A 17,070-nucleotide genomic window follows, 5' to 3' on the forward strand; every position below is an offset into this window, starting at 1 on the left:
TTAGCAGGGGAAGCGGCTCCTGCCACAGTAGCCACTGCCCAGCCCAGAGAGGCCAAAGCCCCCGGAGTTGATGGGCACTCCCTGAGAGCTGAGGATGCTGCCAACGGCAGCGGAGGTGGAGGATCCCACGGCGGTGTTCTGTGGGAAGGAGCTGAGGATGGGCCCGGGCAGGGTCACCACCACAGGAGAGGGCTGGATGACCACATGGGAGTCCTGGCACTGCCTGACACAGGGCTCATTGCAGCTGTTGGCCAGCGGGGTGGGCCCGCAGGGCTGGCAGGGCAGGCACGGGGTGTAGCAGGACATGTCTCAAAGGCAGAGCTGCACCTGGCACAGAGGGCAGGGGAGACAGAGCAGAAACTGTAGATATGGAGCAGCCTGTCAGCTCACCAAGAGTGAGGTAAGTCATGAGCTGGAGAAAAGAGCTGGGGACTGTGTAAGGAGGTCCAAAGGTATCACCCTCCTTTCATCCCCAAATAACTCTGTTCATAGCACCCAAGCCCAGAGAGATCCCTTCCTACCCCATACCTCAGGAGGCACCTCATTAAGCTTCAACCTCTGATCACGGCACAATTTCTGCCCCTTCCCACCCCCTCCCCTCTCCCGTGATAGCAGTTCCAGGAGCCCACATAGGACTGGGGCGGGTATGAGCTGAGGTGCATTGGAGGAGGAGAAGGAAAAGAAGGATGAGAAAAAGCTTCAGACTCACCTTGTTCCCAATGAGATGGAGGCGAGAGGAGTGGATGAGAGAGTGAGGAGAAGGACTCTCTTTTATACTACTCCTGCACCGCCCCAGGCCCACAGTCACTGCACCAGGGCAGTAATTTTCCAGCAGACTCACCTCAAAAACAAAACGTTCTACATAATGGCCTGGGTTGCGTTTTGGTTTCTGTCAACGTTGCCACTTCGTTTCCTCGTTTCTGACGTGCCTGCTCTGCCGTGTCGGCTGCTTTCATGTGCTGAGCTGAGGAGCTCGAGGACATCCTGGGTATCGTTGTGACAGTGAAGGCAGAAGATGTCCTCCAGGTGCTGAAGGGGTCCTACACAGGCAGGGAATGTTGGCTTGGAGCTGTGAATTAGAATTCTTTACAGCTGCCTCTGTAGGAAGATGTTTTAACTCTCTTCCTGTTGCTGCAGTTTGCTCTGGGGAGAACATTTTCCATCTTGTCTGGGTGTGCAGGGTCGGGGACAACCAAAGCCCACCTGAAACAGGCAAATCAGGCAGAGGGCTCAAGAAATTCTTCCAAGTAGATGAGTAGCAAAAGGGACATTTGTCCAGAGGCTGACTGGGGCAGCTTCACTGGGGACAGGACAGGTGGAGATACTGAAGGGATTCTTCGCCTTGGCCTTTGCCAGCAGGAATTGCTGTCAAGAGATTGGGCTCCTGATGTGCCTTGGAAAGTTGACAGCAGGAAAGGCAGCAGGAAAGGCTGACCTGCACTAGGGCAGGACAAGGTGTGGGAACATTTAAGCAGACTGGACTGACACGAGTGTGTGTGAGTTGGTTCCACGCACCCTGTTGGTGTCAGGGCAAGGCTGCTCTCGGCTCCCTTGGAAAGACACAGCAGCCACAAAATGGCTGGAACCAACTGGCTGCCAAAGAGCTTTGCAGCTGTGGAGCTGGGGCCTGGAGGACACCGTGAGGCAGTCCCAGGCCCTTAGGGAAATGTCATCCAACAGCATCCTGGACTGCATTATGAAGGGGGTCTTTCACATGATGGAAGGTTATCTCAGAGGTGAGGAGATAGAGGAGTCAGTGCCTCTCCCAGTCGTCACCTACGAGGCCTCCCAGGCTGCTGCATCCCCTGAAAGCGTTCCAAGAAGCTGAGGGGGCCTTGCCAGCAGTGAGTGGGCATCAAACAAGGACTGCCTGCAAACCAGTGAAAGCCAGCTGATGCATTCCAGGTCATGGCTGCTGTAAAGGGAGTCCTAGACTATCTGGGGAACTGGGCCACAGGAGCCCTCTGGCATTCATGAAGGATGAATGCACCTGGAAATGAAAAACCTCTTCAAGAAGTACAGGCTAGAGACTCAACTACGCTACAGTCTGAGAGCCCTCAGACCTCCTATGTTGTGAGAGAGGGTGTGCCTTGGGGAGAGACTTGGAGAGTGGAACAGATGCACAAGCCTCTTACTCCGGGCCAAAAAGACCATGCTGTGGTGAGGAGCTCTCCTGAATACTCTGTGGGGGGACAGAAAGGGTTGCAGAAAACATCTTCCCGCTGGTAGGGATTCATCTCTTGTCCTATACATCAGAATATTCTCTTGGCATTTGAGCTTCAGCATCCCAGGAGGGCAAGGGAACGCCTTCAGTAGGCAAATTTCCTGGGATAGACTCTCCCGAGCTGTGGCGAGTCACACTCTAATTTTGGGCTGGCCTGCGTCAGCATTTGGTGTGAGGGCAAGCCAGGAGTGTGTGTTGTGTGTAGACCCACGTCCCTTGCAGGGACACAATTCCCCTCCAGCAAGGGCAGCTCCAACCATAACCCAGGAAAACTGGTCCAAGCACTGGGTTGTACCTGAGTACACAGCTCCAGGCAGCCACAACAGCCATTGCTGTCAGCACGACCTTCTCACCAACACACCCACAGCTTCAGGGGCTCAAAGGGCAGTCAACATCTTTGGAAAAATGTCTCCTGGTTTTCAGGGTCTAGACAGTGCAGCCAAAGTACATGGCAGCATGAGGAGAATGGGGCATCCAAGGTGCTGTCCCAAGGCCCAAGACACCCCTCACGTAGTGAGGAGAGACCTGACTCCATCAGAACTCTTGGATAATCATGGATTTTGGAAGGATAATATTTTCCTTCTTCATGGTGACTGAAGACAGTGATATGAGACCCCCAGAGATGGCCATGAGAGGGGATGACTCTTCCAGGTAAATCAGTAGGGGACTGAGGGTGAAGGATAAGCCACATGGTCAGGCACAGGAGCCTTTGTGTACCCAGGATGGAGTCTGGCATTGGCAGGAGGAGATTCAAACTCTTCTGCAATGGGGGCGGTGAAAAGAACCTCACCAGATTTCCCCAGTTCCATGTCCTACACCTGCACAGACCTCTCCTACACTTGAGGGCACATCTTCTGATGGTGGTGACGTGATCCCTCTTGGGAAATCCTTGGACCTGTCATCATGGAACTTGAAAGGAGCCTACAAAGCCTAATGGGCATGGCAGAAATGAGGAAATGTCCTAGCAGTGCTGATGGAAAACAAAACACAGCCTCGGGCATTAGGTGGGATAGTTTGCTTTGGAGATGAGTCTGCTGGAAAATTACTGCCCTGGTGCAGTGACTGCGGGCCTGGGGCAGTGCAGGAGAAGTATAAAAGTGGGTCCTTCTTCTCACCATCTCATCCACTCCTCCTGACACGATCTCCTTGGGAACAAGGTGAGTCTGAAGCTCTTTATCCTTCTTTTCTTCTTTCCCCTCAACATCCTTTGATGGGATTTTTCAGCACAAAACTGCTCTTTGCTTCTAGACTTGCTTTTGGGGCTGCTTGCCACGGGAGAGGGAAGGGTGCAAAACGGGTGGTAAGGAGAGAGGCTGGACCTCAGTTACGTGTTATGGGCTAGGAAGGGATCTCCCTGAGCTTGGTTGCATTTTGTGGGTCTCTTTTGGGCTTTGGAGAAGGAGAAACCTGTGGGCCTCCCGAGGCTAAGGTTGTGGATTTGATTCCTGTCCGGGTCATTCACTTACGAGTTGGGCTCCATGATCCTTATGGATCCCTTCTGACCCAGAATATTCTGTGATTCTGTGACTCTATGACACCTCCACCTCTTGGTGCCACCTTGTGCCTTCTCTCCCTTTTGGTGTTGTGACAGGCTTTCACTCACCCCTCATGTTTTTCTTCCCCTGCCCTCTGTGCCAGGTGCAGCTCTGCCTTTGAGACATGTCCTGCTACACCCCGTGCCTGCCCTGCCAGCCCTGCGGGCCCACCCCGCTGGCCAACAGCTGCAATGAGCCCTGTGTCAGGCAGTGCCAGGACTCCCATGTGGTCATCCAGCCCTCCCCCGTGGTGGTGACCCTGCCCGGGCCCATCCTCAGCTCCTTCCCACAGAACACCGCCGTGGGATCCTCCACCTCCGCTGCCGTTGGCAGCATCCTCAGCTCTCAGGGAGTGCCCATCAACTCCGGGGGCTTTGGCCTCTCTGGGCTGGGCAGTGGCCTCTGTGGCAGGAGCCGCTTCATCTGCTAAAGCTGCTGCCCCAGGCCCTGGGGAAGGCCCTCAGGGACTCCCAAGATGGTTTTTCACTGATGCTGGAGCATCATCTTGCTGCTTCCAGAGGGGCTGAGCCAGCCCAGCAGCCCCTGCAGAAGGACGGGGCCAGCCTGGGGTCTGGGCAAACACGGCCCAGCCCTGCCTCTGCCCTCTGCCACTCTCTGCTTTCTGTCCTCTGTCCTTGTTCCCTTGTGCTCCCCTGGTCTGTGAGGCCCTCACAGAACCAGCCTGGGGAGGACCTGCTGGCCCTGCTCCCTCTGTGGGGCAGGCAGATGGTCATCTAGAGGGTTCTCAGCCACAGTCATGGGGCACAATCTCTTATGACTTCCTGGTGCTAAATTTACCATGACCATTGTTCAAAATGACCTAATTTCTGTCTTTGGACTCATTAAATTTCTTTTGCATTTGAGCCCTTGCCTCTGTGTCATCCTTTACCCTTAGAGATGCTCTCCCAAGATGCCCAGGGAGAGAGATGTTGCTCAATCTTTGTTCTGGGACCAGATGTTTGGTGTTTCTAAAATGACTGTTAACACAGACTTGCATCAAGTTTGCTTAGTCATACTGTACTTTGCCTTGCAAAACTAGCAGGGTGATGACATTCCATCTGACAAAGGGATTTTACTGCTAATGGCATCCACAGACAGCCTTAAACTTTGCAGAAGGAAAGCTCATACACAGCACCACTGTGTTTCTCTGCTACACCAGGATAACATGGTCCACATCTACCATGAAATTTTACTTCCTTGTGGTTTGAGGGTCCACTTCCCACAGAAACTGCATGCTAGAATCCATTTTGTTATGTCTGGGAACGATCCCTCCTTTCTCTACAGTGGGAAAAAAGCTCTGTGAAGACCAAAGAAGTTTTTGTCCCAGGACTGCTGGACGTGGTAGAGCCTTCAACAGTTTTTTTCAGCCCTTGGAACAATGCAATGAGCCAAGGTCAAAGTAGGTGTGTGCAGTTTAAGAGTGGTTCTGTCCTGGCTTGTAGAGGGAGAAAATTTCCACTGCAGAGGCTTTCTCACCACTTCATCCATGCCCTGAAGAGAAGTTGCTTTCAGAAAGAGGTTCACTGACTGGACGTTTCTGGCTATGGGGGTGAAATAGCACAGACAGGGGAGAACTGCCCCCAGAGCTCAAACTTCACACAATCACAGAATATCCTGAGTTGGAAGGGACCCACCAGGATCATCGAGCCCAACTCCTGTCCTACACAGGACACCCCAACAATGCCACCATGTGCCTGAGAGTGTTGATTTCTGGTAGGTTTGGAGCCGTGACCAAACTCTGGAAAGCCTGTTCCAGTGCCTGACCACCCTCTGGGGGAATAATATTTTCCTAATATCCAGCCTAAACCTCCTCTGACACAGTTTCATGCTGTCCCCTCCGGCCCTGTCCCTGGTCACCAGAGAGAAGAGGTCACCACCTTCCCCTCTGCTGCCCCTCGTGAGGAAGCTGCAGTCTGGGATGAGGTCTTCTCTCAGCATTCTTGAGGCTGAACAAGCCAAGTGATCTCAATCACTGCACCCACCTTCTCCTCTAGACCCTTCACTGTCTTTAGGGCCCTTGCCCATGGGAGCAAATCCTCTCTTTTCCAGGCTTTTGCCCAGACAAGCGACGTCCCTGCACCAGGGTGGGCATGGATGGCACAGACGCTCTCCCAGTGACAGAGAAAGGAGGTGGAGTTTTAGCACTGCGCGGGTGTGACCAAGTTGTTTATCCCATCATGGGAATGTCATTGATTACTGGGTGTGGTTTTGGCAGGAAAAGCTGGGGGCTGCATCAACCTCTCCTGCCTCCCTCCGCTGGAAGGTGTTGGGATCGGCTCCTGCGGACCCGGCCCCTCTTCCATCACTGCCAGTCCCCTCTCCGTTCCTTCAGGCCGTGGCTCCAAGGCGTGAGTGCTGGAGGACAAACAGTGACAAGCTCCGAGAAAGGCGGCAACGAGACCAAGCCCATCGGAGTGCAGTCCCCGCTCCGAGGAAGGAGGAGCTGCTGGTCCAAGCCCAGCGGAACGTGAGCCCTCGGGGCTGGTCCAAGCCCAGCAGAACTGAGCCCTCGGTGCTGGCAGAGAGGAAGAAGCCACAGGGGGAATGGAGAGCTGGCAGACTGGGAGCAGCTGGGGGGAAGGAGACAGCAGGGGACTGAGGCAGGAGAAGAGCCAGGCCGAAAACTGCCGAGCACAGCCAGCGGTCAGGAAAGGCGGGCTGTGTGACGTGGATGAGCTCGATTTTGGGGGTTTGCCTACCATTGTTGTCCATTGCCTTGGGTTTGGGGATGGGAATTTTTAACCATGGAACCTCTGAACCCCGAATATCATGGGGCATGGGGCACAGGGATGGTCACTTATATTGCCTTTTCCTGGAGACCACATGGGCCTGACCTACGGAAAGTGCAGGCCAATCTGGCTTTGTTTTCTCCTGGTGGTGAATACCCTTTTGTGGGTAAAACACCTTCACCTTTGTACACTTTACTATTAATGCTGCCATTGCCGGATTCTCCACCTGCAATGGGGCAACGCTGGATGCATGGACAGAGTGAGAATGAGAGGCTGGGAAGCAGTGCCAGGAAAGGGCCCTGGGGGTGCTGGTGGGTGCCAGTTGTCCCTGAGTCAGCAGTGCCCTGGCAGCCAGGAGGGACATCCCTGTGCTAGGGGCATCAGGGAGGGGATTGTCCTGCTCCTCTCTGCCCTGGGGCGGCCTCACCTCAACATTTGGGCACGTTGGGGGGACACAATATAGGAAAGACATGAAACCATTAGAGAGTGTCCAAAGGGAGGCAATGAAGGTGGTGAAGGGTTTTGAGGGGAAGGAGTGTGAGGACACTGAGGGCACTTGGTGTGTTCAGCTGGAGAAGAGGAGACTGAGGGGAGACCTCACTGCAGTTACAGCCTCCTGGGGAGGGGCAGAGGAGGGGCAGGCCCTGAGCTCTGCTCTGGGGCGACCAGGGACAGGACTGAGGGAATGGTCTGAAGCTGTGTCAGGAGAGCTTTGGGTTTAGTTATATTAGGAAAAGGTTCTTTCCCTAGAGGGTGTTTGGGCACTGAACAGGCTCCCCAGGGCAGTGGGCACAGCACCAAGGCTGCCAGAGCTCAAGGAGTATCTCAATGACACTCTCAGGCACATGGTGTGACCCCTGGGGATGGTCCTGTGCAGGGCCAGGAGCTGGACTCAATGATCCTTGTGTGTCCCTTCCAACTCAGGATATTCTGTGATTCTGTTATTGTGCATGTCTTATTCTACTGCTTTGTGCTTCTAGTAAATTGTTATTGCAACCCATAATCTCACCTTTATTGTCCTTCCCTTACCACAAGGGGGGGCAGGAAAGGGAGTGGCTTATTTGGAGTCTAGTTCCCTGCTGGTGTTAAAACCAGCACATTTAATTAGCTCAGTGGGTAGAGAGTGAGACTTTCAACCTCAGGGTTGTGGGTTTGACCCAAAATGGGCACCAATTACGTGTGCTGCGGCTTGAAGGAATGGAAAGGGGACCAGTGGTGATGGATGAGGAGTCAAGTCCACAGGGGCTGATCCCAACACCCTCCCATTGAGGGCAGACAGGCAAGATGATGCACTACCCATTCTAGCCCCTGGCTTTTCTTTCTGAAACCACAGCTCGGTGATACACGGGTGGTGTGGAATAAACAACTTGGTCAAACTCACATGGTGTGACTCCACCCCCTTTCTCTGTAAGCAGGACCAAGGCACCAATATATATAATTACATATATATGTAAATATCAGTAATTCAGTGTTGTTTCACTCTAACCCACTCCAGAACCCCAGTTACCCTCAGTGGTGGGTGGTAATATCCTGTAGTCGAGCAAGCCATTCCATCATGTCTCCATGACCCCAACAAGTCACCCTATAACAAATCTCTGGGTTTCCCCAGTACGTTGGAAACTTCCTGTGACAATCTGCTTATAATTGGAGGAAAGAGCAGTCAAGAGGCTCGGTGAACAGCAGGTGCTCCCTGTGCTGCCTCACCCCCCTGGCAGGACTGGTGTTTGAGCCAGGTTTGGGCAGGGTGAGGAGCTGGAGCTGCAGGGCTTAGTGGGAAGGAGGAGAAGTCTTGGTGTCTGGGCATGGTAAGAAGGGACCCACTAGTGGTGTTAAAAAGAGACGGTGGCTGTTCCCTAGATCGTGGCTGGAGGAGCACAAGGGGAACCTCGTCTGGTCTGGATGACTCTCTGTGCCTGAAGCCCTGTTGTGAGCCTAGTGCTGGCTTCAGGAACTCCTGCCTTGCACCTAGACCCCTCTCAGAGCTGTGGGGCAGGAAAGGCTGGCAGCCTGGCTGGGGAGAGACAACAGCCTGGCAAGACCTAAACAGAAGGCTAAAGGGAAGACAGACAGAGAGGAAATGCTGCAGAAGGGACCAACAGCTTGTAGCAGGAGGGCACAAAGGCAGGTGGGTGAGGAATGGCCCTGCTGAACCTGGGCTGAGGGACAGAGATGCTGTAGCTGGAGATGTCTTGTGGTCAGAGGTTCAGCAGGGACAGGCAGCAGGAGGAACACAGGGGGTGTGAGGAGCACTTTGTCCTACAGCCACCACCACCACTGCCACGCCTACCCCACGCAGAGGGACCCTCCTGAGCTCCAGGAGCTGCCCTGCCAGGGAGAGCTCAGAGGTGTTGTGGATGCAGAAAGAGCTCCCAGTGCCAGCCCCCCTCCAGCATGACTCCAGGTGAGATGGAGTCCGCAGCTGGACGCTGGTTGGGCTCCCCATCAGCTGCAGGGCCTTCCCAGAGGCTGAGGAGGGAGTTTGTGTTCGGGCTGCAGGCTCTGCAGGAGCCAGGGACACCTTGGTCAGCTGCAAGGGACAGTTTGTGGACAGGAGCCCACTGTTGGTGTCTCCCCCTTCCCTCCCTCAGCAAGGCCCTGGCTCTGCTCTGTGCCTGCCCCATCTGCCCAGAGTGACACCTTTCTCTCTGGCAGCTGGCAGAGCGTGGGGACAGGGAAGGACCACACAGAGGCATGGGCTGGGATGCAGCAGAACTTTAATTTAGAGTGGAAAAGGTGGAAAGGAGGTGCCATGAGTGGGCACCGTGGTGCAGGGAGCACCAGGGGGAGGTAGGAGGAGGCTCTGGCCCTTGGCCAGGGTGCAGTCAGACCTTGGATGGGGCTTAGAGCGTGATCAGAGCCCAGGAGAGCAGAAGGCAGCAAAGAGACAGAGAAAGAAGAGGGGAGGAAACAGGGGAGTCAAGCAAGGGCTGTGTTTTCAGAGAGCCCAGGCAGCCCTGGGGCAGGGCAGGTGGAGCTGTGGCTGCTCAGTCCCTCTGAGCACCATGGCCAAGGTCTCCGTGCTCCATCCATTTCTGTCTCCTGGGGGTCCTCGTGTGGGGCGTCAGCAGCAGCTTCAGCAGATTCTGCCGCAGGAGCGGTTGGTGATGCAGGAGAGGTCAAAGCCCCCAGAGTTGATGGGCACTCCATTGCAGCTGAGGATGCTGCCAACGGCAGCGGAGGTGGAGGATCCCACGGCGGTGTTCTGTGGGAAGGAGCTGAGGATGGGTCCGGGCAGGGTCACCACCACGGGGGAGGGTTCAATGACAACGGTGGAGCTCTGGCACTGCCTGACACAGGGTTCATTGCAGCTGTTGGCCAGCGGGGTGGGCCCGCAGGGCTGGCAGCAAGGGTTGCAGGGCTGGTAGCAGGACATGTCTTTTGGGGCTGCAGAGGCACCTGGGAGAGAAGAAAGGGACAAGATGGGGCTGTAGGAGGAGCCGCCTGCCCACCATGAAGCAGCCAAGACACGGGCTGGGCTGGGAGGCTCTGCAGGGACGATCACACCACTCTTGACCTGACCCCAGCACTCAACAAGGACAGCAGGCCCAGGAAAGCTCCTTCCTAGTCAAGAGCCCAGGACTTCCCTCAGTTCCTTCAGCCCACAACAAGCCCCTCTCCACACCAAACCTTCTCCTCGCTTCCCCTTCCAGCCCCAAGCCCACAACAGCACAGAGTTTCCAACTCACTTGTGTCCAAAGGAGAAGAAGTGCGATGGAGTGGGTGAGAGAGTGCAGAGCTTGCATGGCTTTTATACTGGTCCTGCACTGCCCCAGGTCCAGGGGAAACCCCTCTGGAAGCAATAATTTTCAGAGAAGCTCATCTGAGATGCAAAACACTCCAGCTAATGAGACAGGCTGTGTTTTGGTTTCCTATATGGCTACATTTTCATTTCCTTCTTTGGCCACTCAGGATCCCCCTGGAAGGCTCCTTTTTGGAGCTGGGGAGGGAAGCCCATGGACTTGTGGGCCAGGAGCTCATTGGTGGCAGCAGCAGATGAGTCCCAAGTGCCAGAGGCATCGCGTGCGGGCTGGGGACATTGGCTCAGGGCGCTCCTGTGGGCTTGTTTGCAGTCCCGTGGGCAGGAAGGGCCCAGCTGCTCCCAGCCCTGGAATCCTCGCTCTGATGCCAAAAGGTCACCGAACGTGACAAAGTGCCACGTCCCCTCTCTCCCACCCTCCACCCTCTCTGTGATCCACACTGGTCATTGTCCCTGCGGGTGTGTGAGCAGCGCTGGTGCTGTTGACTCTCTTCCCCCTAATGCTGCTCTGAGGAACCCTTAGTGCTCTTCTTGGGGCTCCTTGAGACCCTGCACTCTCTCTGGTGCTTCCCCACCCCCTCCAACCACCTCAGTGTGTCCTGGCCCTTGTCCTGGCCCAGGCTGATCCAGCCTTGCCCTGCCAAGAGGTGTCTCTGAGTGTCCTTGCAACACACGAGCCTGCAGTTGCCCATGTGCAGACAGGGCTGTTTGCTTGCCCTTGTGTGTGGATTGGAGCAGTGGGAAAGGAAATTCCACACAGGCATGAGGAACAGCTCTTCTCCTGTGAGCGTGGCCAAGCTCAGCAGAGTCGCTCTGGCAGCTTGTGGAGTGTGTGAATGTCCTTAGAGCCCCTCAAACCCACACGGGGCAATGTCTTGATCAATGTGCTCTTGTTGTGCCTGCTCTGAGCAGGAGGGTTAAACCTCACCATCTCCAGAGTTACCTCTCAGCCTCAACAGTTCTGGAATTCAGGGTGATTGTCCTCTCATTGACCATAATGCTCAGGGTGCTGGTACACTTCTGAGGAGGCAATGAGCTCCTTTTGGAGTTCTGCAGCCCAATTCATGCTCTACCAGCGCACCTGGGCTGAGATGTTCCTGCTGTCAGTCATGGTTTACCACTGACCCGTGGCCTGTGCCAGCCTGAGGGTCTCCAGTGTCAGGCAGGGGAAGGTCTGTGCCATTGTGGTGGCAGCTCTGAGGGCTGGGACCATTCTGACCTTCTGGTCGCCAGTGGTTCTCACCCTCAATATTCCCAAGGGTATCCCCAGAGTCACTGACTGTTCTTCTGAGAGGGGCTGCCTGTGCTGAGAGCTCCTGGACTCATCTGCTTCTTGTCTACAAGAGTAGCAACAATTTCCTCATGTGCTCCCTGGCCTTGTGGGGCTGTGGTGGGGAGATTCATCTCTCCAGCTGGCAGCAGATGTGAGAAGAGAGACACAAGGCATTGCAACTTGGCTGTGCTTGTGCTGGCCTTGTTAGCATCGATCTCACCCCCACCAGTCCCAGCTTCTCCTGGGACAGAGGAGTATCCATGTCCAACAGAGCTGGTGCTGTCTCTGCTCAGCCAACAGACAGGAAGGAAAAAGGGAAGGCAAGGCAACACCAAGGAAAATCAAGGGAAGGGAAGGGTAAAGTCAGTCAAGGCAAGGCAGTGCAAGGGAAGGGAAGGTGTAGAGGTCTGCCAAGGATTATTGTTCATGAGATGTTTTCCATCCACAGGGATATCCAGGCTATGTCAGGAATTGTGTGGGTGTAACAACTCTATGAAAGATTACTCTGATGAAACAAGTAATTGGCAGGCAGTGTGGTTGTCTTGATCACAGAGTACGTGGCTTCTGTGGTGAAGAGGTGGCTGCTCTGGCGGTGCAAGGTGGGGCAGCTCAGCTCAGGCTTCCTTGGGGTGAGGTTCTCAGTGGTGGGACTCTGTGGGCATCTCATTCTGCCCCCAGCAGGGCCACATGGCAAGGAAAGCCCACCTCACTCTAAAGGGATGCTCACGAGGCAGGGGAGCTGGGAAGGTGCTTGTCAACCGCTGCTCAGAGACAGAACTCTCTGCTCAAAACCGTTGGCATTGGTCCCAGTTTTTCCAGCCACTCCACTTTGTGGTGATGGCAGTGGGTAGTTCTGATATGGAAAGGCCTGGAGAAGAGTTGTGGAGTAACCCCAGTTGGCATCTCAGCCCACACAACAATGACTCACTACACCAGGGTGGGACAGGGGAGGGAGTCAGAGCAACGAAAGTGAGAAAACCCATGAGTGGAGATGAAGATGGGTGACGGGTAAAGTAAAAGCTGTGCACACAAGCAAAGCAAATCCAGGGATTCATTCAGCACTTCCCAAATGCAGGCAGGTGTTCAGCCAGTCCCAGGACAGCAGGGATCCATCCTGCAAAATGGTTAAATGGGAAGACAAATGGCATCACTCCAAATATCCCTGCTATGCTTCTTCCCTCAACCTGATATGCTCAGCATGATGTCACAGGATATGGAATATCCTTTTGGGCAGTTGTGACCTGCTGTTCCAGCTGTGTCCCCTCCCCACTTCTTGTGCACCCACAATCTACTCACTGGTGGGGAGATGGTTCTGATAAGCAGAAATGGCCTTGATGTTGTGTAAGCACCAATCATCAATAGCAAATTATCTCTGTTTGATCAACACTGTTTTCAGAAACAATCACAAATGTATGCCCAGACCATCTACTGGGAATTACATGAACTCTATCCCAGCCCAAACACGCTCAGGAAGTCCTAAAGAAGAGAATCAACAATAAATCCATGGCTGCTCAATTCTGCAGTACAGACAGTTCCATGCTGGATGTCATTTGCAGTCTTCCTGGCATTGCCAGTGTGCTGCCTTTACCTCTTGCATACAGATTACAACCTGTGTCATGAACAGTGCCTTCAGCTCCCTGGCCTTCTTTTAGGTAGGAAAGAGAGAGCTGTCCTGTGAGCAGAAAGTCTTGGGAAGAGGGAAATAGAGCAGGAAGTCCCCAGAAGGGCTGGATGGAGAGGGCGAGATCAGGATTTGGATTGGTGCAGAACATCTGTTCTAATCCTTGTGCTCTCACTTTCTCTTCCTTTATGGTATACCTCCCCTGCCACACCTGCTTTAGAGATCTCCTCTCTTTTCATGCCTGACTGCAAAGACTCTGTTGCACGACTTTGTCCAGTCTTTCCCATCCTTGCCCAGTGGTCCTCGTTCATCACAGACAACCAGAACCAGAGCTCTGCCTGCAACACAAAGCAAGCAGCCAGCTGTTCCTCCCCACTGGAGGAGTTCTTTCCTACTCAAGCCTTTCCAATTTGGGCCCTCACGCCCTTGGATCTCCCCACAGCTCTGCAGTCACTCTGGAAACACTCGGGGCATTATCACCAGAGCCCACATCAAAGAGCAGCAAATGGCAATGCTCCAAAGGCAGGACAAGCTCAGCAGCCCTTCTGCAACACCTTGCATCTGCCCTCTGGCAAACAAGAAACCTCCTGAGACATCAGGTCAGGTCAGTAGGCTGCTGCTTAAGATTCCTAAGAGTCCTGAACATCTCCTGAAGATGTCACGGGTGTTTTCTCCTTCATGAAGGAAAAATGATTCAAGCACAGCTTTCTCTGGTGAATCCCCAGTGTTGTTTTGCCCTCACCAGTTTGCAGGTGACAGCAGCTGTTTTTGAGTCAAAGCCCACAGGTGGAGCAGGAGCCTTTTGCCTCTTGCCCAAAGTCCCCACCTTCCAGCCTTCCTCACCCTGACACCTCCCTGGGCCACCTGCTTGGCCATGGTCTCCACCTGCCCTGCCCTGCTCTGTGTCCCCAAGGACACAGGCACCAGCACCCAGCACTGCAAGCAGATCCACTCCAGCTTTCCCTGCACAAGGAGGGCAGGATTTCTTGGCATTTCCCCCTTGTCCCAAAGATAATGCTCTTTGGAACTTCTCAACAGTGAGGAGGGAAGAGGCAGCCTTGCCTGCAGGGCCTGGCAGTGCTGAAGAGCACCAGCCATGGGGTGATCACCACATGCTGTGGTGATGAGAGCCAGGTACCTACAGACTTTCTCAAGCTCACGGGCAGGGCATTGCACACAAATTTGTCCATGATGTGCATTCAAGGACATGGATCACACCCAGAGTGCCCCCAGCAAGCAAAAATGCCCCCCCATGACCGCCTGTGCATTCAACAAGCACAAGTGTGGCAGGGCTGGAGCACCCCAAGGCACCTCAAGGATCCAAACATGGATGGGTTGAAGATCCTCAGTCATGGCCTAAAGAGTGGAGGAAGCCAAGCAGCTTCTGAGAAAGAAATGTTGAAACTTAGCAGTGCAGTCCACCTGCCTGGAAGAGAAAGAGCAGCAGCAATCAGACAGGGCTGGGAGGGAGAGAAGGAAAAGGACATGGTTTGTTCTCACACATGGGAGTCACTGGGTGTCTGGGCAAGGACTGCAGGGCTGAGAGGAGATTCGTCTTTTGTATCAGTGGGGCTGAATCACCAACCCAGCAGTAGCCCAGGTCACAGGGCATTGACAGGAGTCAGGTGCCAGTCCTGTGCAACAGAGCACTGGGGACAGGGGGGACTCTGAGCACCTGACAAACTCACTCCCCAGTAGAGAAGCCCTTCAGTCCTTCAGCCTCAGGAATTCACCCTTGGGGGAATTCTCTGACCTGTCTTTCTGCCCTCAGCAGTCCAGGGTGAGGGCACCTCTTCTGAAGGAGCAGCTCTGCAGGTAGAACAGCAGTTCTCCTCACGCATGGCAAGCCTTGTTTGTCTGCTCAAGGATGGCAGGGCTGGAAGGAGCTTGGCTTTGCCTGCCCAGCCAGCTGGCCTGCCAAAACCCCACAGGAGTGGGCCAAGAGGGGACTCCAGCCTGCAAGGGAGCACTCCAGGACTTTGGACACGGTTTCTGGCAGCAATGACATCTCCCACAGTGGAAATTTGGAATTCTCAGCAGCCGTCAGAGGAAATATCCATGGGGGAATGAACATAAAGCCAGCAGCCAAAAGTTCACAATGCAGGAATCTGAAACACAGGTCATATAATTATCTGGTGTGTTTTGCAGCTCATTTCAAGAAATTATTACTTCCAGAAGAGAAAACCTCAAGGCCTGGAGCAGTGAAGGACCAGGCCAAGTATTAAACTCTCCCATCTCTTCAGTCCTCCTTTCCTCATTGGGAAATGCATGAGGTGGAAACTCTGTTCTCTTCCCTCAGAATATGGTCTTGCTAAACAGATCCTGTGCTGTGGGCTAGAGAGAAGAGTTCCTGGGTGGGGTTATTATTTGTAGAGCCCTTGGGACCTGAAGGCAAGCATTATATGTGCCTTCCTACATAGCAGCTGACAGAAATAAATGGGCCTACCCCAAGAGCTGCCTGTGCCATCCCACAGGAGGAAAGCAGCTCTGCTGGCCATGACTCTGCCCTGACAGAGGTGCTGCCCTGGCTCTGGCTGGGCCCTGGGTGGCCACAGAAGTTCACCAGGGAGCCTTAGCCCTGGATGGAGAGGCTGTGAGCCTTGTGGCCCTGGCCATCTCCTTGTCTCCTGCTGCCTGAGCACTGCAGGTCCATTGCTGGGAAGAGCCAGCAGTTCCTGCCTGGCTGTGTCAGGAGCAGGGCCCTCCTGGGGCAGCCTGGCCCGGCTCTGAAGAGATGCAGCAGTTTACAAGTGTCTCTGAGTGCCTGCCAGGACAGCCAGGGGCCCTCTGAACAAGAGGCTTCTAAAGGCCCAGCTGTGGCCTGGCTGCACCAGTTGGAGGCTCCCGGTGCTGGAAAACCTCCTTCTGGAGCTGGGGAGTCTGGGGCCCAGCAGAGACAGCTGATTGTTTCCTCCAGCTGGGCACAGCAAGTGCTTTACCCACAGGACAAAGCGAGTAGAAGGGCTCCCTGGGGCAGAGCTGTGGGATCCCAGGCAGCCTCAGAGGGTTTGCTTCGAGCCTTTGGGCTGAGGTTTGGAGGCAGCTTTGTTGTGGCAGAGAGACGAAAACACACGGGTTGGCAAAGGTGACCTCCTGCTTCCTGGGATCTGCCTGGGCACTTCCCTGATGGGAGAGAGTGAACTGGTGCAGCTTTTCCCATCAGAATGGGTGGGACTGCAAAGGGCAGGGGACACAAGGGTGTCAGGCTGGGCAGGAGCAGAACTGGTGGGCCTGTCAATACTGAAGGGGAAAGAGGTGACTGGGGAGATGGAGTCCTCAGCTGGACACTGGTTGGGCTCCCCATCAGCTGCAGGGCCTTCCCAGAGGCTGAGGAGGGAGTTTGTGTTCGGGCTGCAGGCTCTGCAGGAGCCAGGGACACCTTGGTCAGCTGCAAGGGACAGTCTGTGGACAGGAGCCCACTGTTGGTGTCTCCCCCTTCCCTCCCCTAGCAAGGCCCTGGCTCTGCTCTGTGCCTGCCCCATCTGCCCAGAGTGACACCTTTCCCTCTGGCAGCTGGCAGAGCGTGGGGACAGGGAAGGACCACACAGAGGCACAGGCTGGGATGCAGCAAAACTTTAATGAGTGGAAAAGGTGGAAAGGAGGTGCTCTGAAAGGGCACCGTGGTGCAAGCAGCACCAGGGGGAGGTAGGAGGAGGCTCTGGCCCTTGGCCAGGGTGCAGTCAGACCTTGGATGGGGCTTAGAGCATGATCAGAGCCCAGGAGAGCAGAAAACAACAAAGAGACAGAGAAAGAAGATGGGAGGAAACAGGGGAGTCAAGCAAGGCCCGTGTTTTCAGAGAGCCCAGGCAGCCCTGGGGCAGGGCAGGTGGAGCTGTGGCTGCTCAGTCCCTCTGAGCACCATGGCCAAGGTCTCCGTGCTCCATCCATTTCTGTCTCCTGGGGGTCCTTGTGTGGGGCGTCAGCAGCAGCT

At 54.8% G+C, this 17,070-nt stretch overlaps 3 protein-coding genes across 3 annotated transcripts; 1 reads left to right on the forward strand and 2 right to left on the reverse strand.

The window, feature by feature from the left end:
- Nucleotides 1-782, reverse strand: LOC126642238 (feather keratin 1-like). The gene is made up of 2 exons (XM_050319652.1): nucleotides 710-782; nucleotides 1-308 (listed from the first exon to the last, which is right to left on the reverse strand). Exon 2 carries the CDS (start codon nucleotides 304-306, stop codon nucleotides 1-3), a length of 306 nt encoding a protein of 101 aa, XP_050175609.1. The 5' UTR covers nucleotides 307-308; nucleotides 710-782.
- A 3,101-nt stretch (nucleotides 783-3,883) lies between these two features.
- Nucleotides 3,884-4,189, forward strand: LOC126642237 (feather keratin 1-like). Its single transcript, XM_050319651.1, has one exon. It carries the CDS (start codon nucleotides 3,884-3,886, stop codon nucleotides 4,187-4,189), a length of 306 nt encoding a protein of 101 aa, XP_050175608.1.
- A 5,372-nt stretch (nucleotides 4,190-9,561) lies between these two features.
- On the reverse strand, nucleotides 9,562-9,864 carry LOC126642226 (feather keratin Cos1-1/Cos1-3/Cos2-1-like). Its single transcript, XM_050319640.1, has one exon. It carries the CDS (start codon nucleotides 9,859-9,861, stop codon nucleotides 9,562-9,564), a length of 300 nt encoding a protein of 99 aa, XP_050175597.1. The 5' UTR covers nucleotides 9,862-9,864.
- Nucleotides 9,865-17,070: the final 7,206 nt, after the last annotated feature.

The sequence above is a fragment of the Myiozetetes cayanensis genome, unplaced genomic scaffold (genome assembly GCF_022539395.1).
Source record: "Myiozetetes cayanensis isolate MyiCay16 unplaced genomic scaffold, myiCay2020 scf221, whole genome shotgun sequence".
In the NCBI taxonomy this organism is placed as follows: Eukaryota; Metazoa; Chordata; class Aves; order Passeriformes; family Tyrannidae; genus Myiozetetes; species Myiozetetes cayanensis.

What these genes read in the sequence shown, in the direction of transcription:
- LOC126642238 (XM_050319652.1), bottom strand. Translation starts at nt 306, where the DNA reads ATGTCCTGCTACACCCCGTGCCTGCCCTGCCAGCCCTGCGGGCCCACC.
- LOC126642237 (XM_050319651.1), top strand. Translation starts at nt 3,884, where the DNA reads ATGTCCTGCTACACCCCGTGCCTGCCCTGCCAGCCCTGCGGGCCCACC.
- LOC126642226 (XM_050319640.1), bottom strand. Translation starts at nt 9,861, where the DNA reads ATGTCCTGCTACCAGCCCTGCAACCCTTGCTGCCAGCCCTGCGGGCCC.